The sequence below is a fragment of the Etheostoma spectabile genome, chromosome 6 (genome assembly GCF_008692095.1).
Source record: "Etheostoma spectabile isolate EspeVRDwgs_2016 chromosome 6, UIUC_Espe_1.0, whole genome shotgun sequence".
NCBI classification, from domain to species: Eukaryota; Metazoa; Chordata; class Actinopteri; order Perciformes; family Percidae; genus Etheostoma; species Etheostoma spectabile.
The window spans coordinates 17,867,049-17,872,048 of record NC_045738.1 but is presented as its reverse complement, the minus strand read 5'-3'; the positions used below and the strand labels follow the sequence as shown (position 1 = coordinate 17,872,048).

General features: G+C 43.5%; 1 protein-coding gene across 1 annotated transcript in view; it reads right to left on the bottom strand.

Annotated features, from left to right (window-relative positions):
• nr1d2a (nuclear receptor subfamily 1, group D, member 2a) overlaps nt 1–4,802 on the bottom strand; it is a 7,733-nt gene extending 2,931 nt beyond the window's left edge. Inside the window, exons 1-5 of the mRNA XM_032519017.1 lie at nt 4,532–4,802; nt 1,106–1,333; nt 904–992; nt 633–777; nt 1–95 (exon numbers count right to left, since the gene is read on the bottom strand). The exon at nt 1–95 is cut by the window's left edge and continues 609 nt beyond it. Of these exons, the coding sequence (XP_032374908.1) occupies nt 1–95; nt 633–777; nt 904–992; nt 1,106–1,333; nt 4,532–4,562 (588 nt within the window). The 5' untranslated portion in view covers nt 4,563–4,802. The remainder of the gene's footprint in view (nt 96–632; nt 778–903; nt 993–1,105; nt 1,334–4,531) is intronic.
• Between the last annotated feature and the right edge of the window lie 198 nt (nt 4,803–5,000).

Genomic DNA, 5,000 nt, shown 5'->3' with positions numbered 1-5,000 from the left:
CTGGCTGTTGTTGCTCATCATGTTGTTCATCGCGTTCTGCATCTCCAGCAGCATCCTTTGCTTTTCCCTCTTTGGAATGCGGCCAAATCGGACAGCTAGGATTAAAAAGAAAAAAAGGACATTAGATTGTGTCAAGATTAAGAAGACCTAAAGGTCCCATGGCATGCAAATTTCACTTTATGAGGTTTTTTAGCATTAGTATGCATTCCCCCAGCCTGTCTATGGTCCCCCAGTGGCTAGAAATGGAGACAGGTGTAAACCAAGCCCTGGGTATCCTGCTCTACCTTTAAGAAAATGAAAGCTCAGATGGGCCGAGCTGGAATCTTGCTCCTTATGAGGTCATAAGGGGCAAGGTTACCTCCCTTTTCTCTGCTTTGCCAGCCCAGAGAATTTGGCCCACCCATGAGAGAGAGAAAGACATCCTGGCTTTCAAACAAGTAAAGTGGCCAAAGTGGTCAAGGCCACACCCCCAACCTCCACCTTGCCCCCCCCTCCCTAAATTCCCTTTTTTTTTTATCTCCGTTTTGTCTGTTTTTCAATCACTGTGCAGCACTCTGTATTGCATTATGTTTGAAAGTTGCTATATAAATAAAGCTTGACTGATTGATTGGTAAACTAAATGTAGTGCTTACCATCTCTGGACATGCCGACAGCCAGACACTTCTTGAACCGACACTGCTGGCAGCGGTTCCTGTTGATCCTCATGATGGTGCAGTTCTCCATCTTTAGACACTTCTTGTACTGGATGTTCTGCTGGATGCTTCTCCTGAAGAATCCCTAATGAAGCACAAGATCCCCACAGGGAGCATTAGTCAGCTGATACAGGTGAGCGTGTAAAGTCAGCAGGTCGATATGAGGGAAACTTGCAGAGGGGCAACGCTTCATTCTGGGAACATGTCTCACCTTGCAGCCCTCACAGGCATGGACGCCATAGTGGAAGCCCGAGGCCACATCACCACACACCTTGCACAACAGCACCATGCCATTGATTTCTGCAAAACAACAAACAAAGATAAGCCGAGAGTCACGTGCACCACATCAGATATGCCACAATCCTTCTCAATAGTGTCATACTTTCAAAATAAGACTTTGATGTTGTGCTTACTGGTGATGCTGCTCTTGGCAGATGTGGAGGAGCGGCCAGCCTTCTCCATGCCGTGGCCGCCTCGCTGGTGGCCATTCCTGGCCGGCGGAGAGATGTCCACCACCATGCCCACGGCCCGGCTGGGCAGCGACGGACGGGGCACCGCCTGCGATGTCGACAGGTAGCCCCTGTTCAGGCAGGCCTCTGGGCTGGAGGCCGTGCCGGAGGAAATATAGGCGATGACTCCTCCTGTAGAGGGGGAGAGACAGGGACTTGTTATAGCAGGTTAATTACTTCCTAGTTTTTAATCAAGGCTGTCAATTAGGGATGTAATAAAAAGTTGATATATGTGTAAAGATTGCAAAAAAAAATGAACTACTACTACTACTACTACTACTACTACTACTACTACTACTAGTAAACTACTTTTGATTATACTTTGAGATTTGACTTCAGACGTTACTATGTGGCACTAAGAGTTTTTTTTCTATTTGAGTTATTTAGATGTAATAATCAAATTTTTCATATATATATATATATATATATATATATATATATATGTTATTCAAGATAAAATACAATTTCCGTTTCACTTTTGATAAGAGGACACATCTGTTGTTTTGCAGTTTATATAAATAAAGAAATATATATAATAGTCATTTTTTCTGCAGCTCATTTAGTTAATAAACATCATGGGAAAATCATATTGCGAACTTAAAATCGTGAATCGTATCAAACTTTTAGTTGAGTGTGGGGCTGGGCAATATATCGATATAAATCGATATCGTGATATGAGACTAGATATTGTCTTAGATGTTGGATATCATAATATCGCAATATGATGTACCTGTTGTCTTTTCCAGACTAGCGGTTTTGCCTTTACCCATTTATAAATATTTCCACATCACTGATGATTGTGTACATATTTTGTGAAAGCACCAATTGTCAACCCCTACATATCGTCGCAATATCGTTTGAGGTATTTGGTTAAAAATATCGTCATATTGGATTTTCCCCATGTCTCCCAGCCCCAGGTTGAGTGTATCATTACATCCCTAGAGGCAATGTAATAAAATAGTATTTGCTGTATCCAATATCCATGTGCTTAACCTGATGCTAATTGGTATTATTAGACAGCCAGGACGCCAGCCAACAACATTTGAAGTCGGAAAGTTCGGTCTGGATTTGATCGGTGGTGGAGTTGTTTGGACCAATCAAATTTTCTGGGCGGGCTTTACACGACGATGGACAGATGATCAACCGTAATCAACCACGTCACCAAAGAGAGGAAAGATGTCTTTGCCGTCGTCATACGTCACATACTCCGTCGCTCTGATTGGTTGTAGGTTTATCCAATTGAGTGCAGAGGCATTTTCTTTCCTGGTCCGGTTGAAACACGCCCCGTAATCACAGCCCAGTGGAGCAGAATCACACTCCGAGTCTGACGTCAGGCTACATTAGACGCATACCACTGCTTTTGTTCCAATAGGAACCCTTCAGCAAACACACATTGGAAACGTTGCTGTCTCGGGTTGTGTAACACCTTGTTAAGGTTAATCTATTTATGAGAAACGAAACACACACACACACAATCAGAGCCACACACACACACAACACACAACACACAACACACAACACACACACACACACCAAATGTTTTCTTAACTCTACTGCACATCAAGCTTGCCAAAGTCACTGCGACCCAGAGAGGATCACTGGAGTGAAACCGCAGTATTCGAAGAAAAAGAAATAGTCCTGTGTTCCATAAACATCTTCTTGGCAGGGCGTGTGCCTTTGACAGCACTAGACAGCGAAGAGGTCCAAAATGTGTGTGTGTGTGTCCTAGTTGGGTTATTCGCTGCTGCTGAGATTGACCTGGTTTATTACCTCCAGTGCTTGCTGGTTGGATGACAATATTTGCATAACATTGGTCTCCATGGAAAGGGAGTGCGTGTACTCCAGGAAAACATCCACCACTGGGTTATGTAATCACATGTTTGGCCAGATAACAGCCATTAACGCTTTCTTTAGTTACCAGAATCTGGAATGTAAGGTTTTGGTGGAACCATGTAGCCTGCAACCCGGTTACAGCACTGAGGAATTATATTAAAAACACCTTTCCAACATGAGATGGGATCCACAGAATTAGCTGTCAGAGTAACAACAGATTCACTGTTAAATAATTACGAATTAATTAAACAATGCGTTTTCTGTAGTTTATAATTATACTTCTATACATATATATTCTATACCTCTGATTTTATTTTCTCTGGGGGGGGGGGTCAATAAAAGTTCATCTTATCTTAAATATTCTGAAGATTGAAGATGCTCCTCCCAGTGCGAGGTGCTAAAGTAGGGCAGTGGAATTTTTTAAAAAGAATAAATGTCTAAGTAAGTTTCCATTTAAAAATAAAATGTTATATACTTTATTTGAATATTTGTGTAAAAGCTGCCGTGCGTTATTCTGCTTCATCAACACTTTAAAAAAGACCTGGAGGCCAGAGCAGAGGATTACCTAACCCCAACCCTGACTGTTCCTCTTTCACAGCCCAGCCACACGTGGACCTGTCATGCATTTCTGCAAAAGCAAAGCGCGAGCGTAGAACAAGATTTAGGTCAGTGGCTTTTGTCTCTTCACCGACTCACGTGTACCTTGCAGTGCAGCCTCGCGCCCGGAGTGCTCTGGTACAGTGTGGATTATACAATGTTCTGCGTCACGGGTCCGCTCCGGCCAATCAGAGAATAGTTCTAATTGAAAGCGTGAGTGCAGAGAGGAACGCCCCTTGACCAATCAGAGGAAAGCTCCGAGAGAGCGTGTACACACGGACACATGACTCGGCTACGCTGTCCATGTGAGCAGAACGGGGAAGATAAATACTGTTGTTGTGGGACCAATGTAAATGTAGCACCGACGCAGCGCCGCACTGGCACTCCTAACCCCATTTTTAAAACACGGTTTCTGGGCAACAATAACCTTCACGACACTGTAATAAAATAACCTCTAACATTTTTGTCAGTTTCCGACGGAGTGGACAGTGTGTATGATCCTGAACTACAGCCAAAAAAAACAATTGTTCCAGTGGCTGGACGCCATTCATTTATGTTCTGCCCTCCTAAAAATAGTTTTTTTTATTTCCTGGATGTATTTTTTTTTTAAAAGCACAGTATGATGCATTCAGTGAATTCAACCCACAACTATATATTTATGCCACAAATGACTGCCTTTCCACTGGTAGCCTATCATACATTAGATTAAGCATGATAAAACTTGATGCATTATATGTTTGATATCAGTTTTTAAGAATGAATTAGACCTCTATGGAGGAGATGGGATTTCCTTACACGTTAAACCACCACTGCAACAAAGTATGCGCACAATGCACGCGGTGAAAACATTACATTCCTTTGTATTTGACTGCAACACTGTGTCAAAGATTGTCCCCTTACCAGGCTTGGCTGTCCGGATGTCCTCAGGCATCTCTGTTGGAGGAAAAACGAAAACCAAATCCAACAGATAATTCAGCAAAACTCAACTGTCTGTCGCGAATTTTGCGACTGTCACGAACAGACGACGGAGGAGAATAAAATATGAAACTAGAGTTCCGAGAGAGAGCGCGAGTCGGTCGGAAGCGTCTGAACCGGTGGAGCGCCACTATTGTTGTGTGTGACTGCGGTTCAGTCAGAAGAACTAAATGTTCTCTCAATATTGACCCATTTTGGAGCCCGTAGCCACGCCCCACTCCTTGAGCCTACCACTTTAACCCAGTGACACACTTTCAGGACATTCTGGGGGGGGCGGGGTCAACGCGTCTGTGGGCGGGGCAGGAATGGTAACCCAGTGCTCACGTTGCAGAGCACAACGTGAATGTTGACGTCTCGAGTTATTCTTGTTTCGACTCAATTAAATACCCCCCCC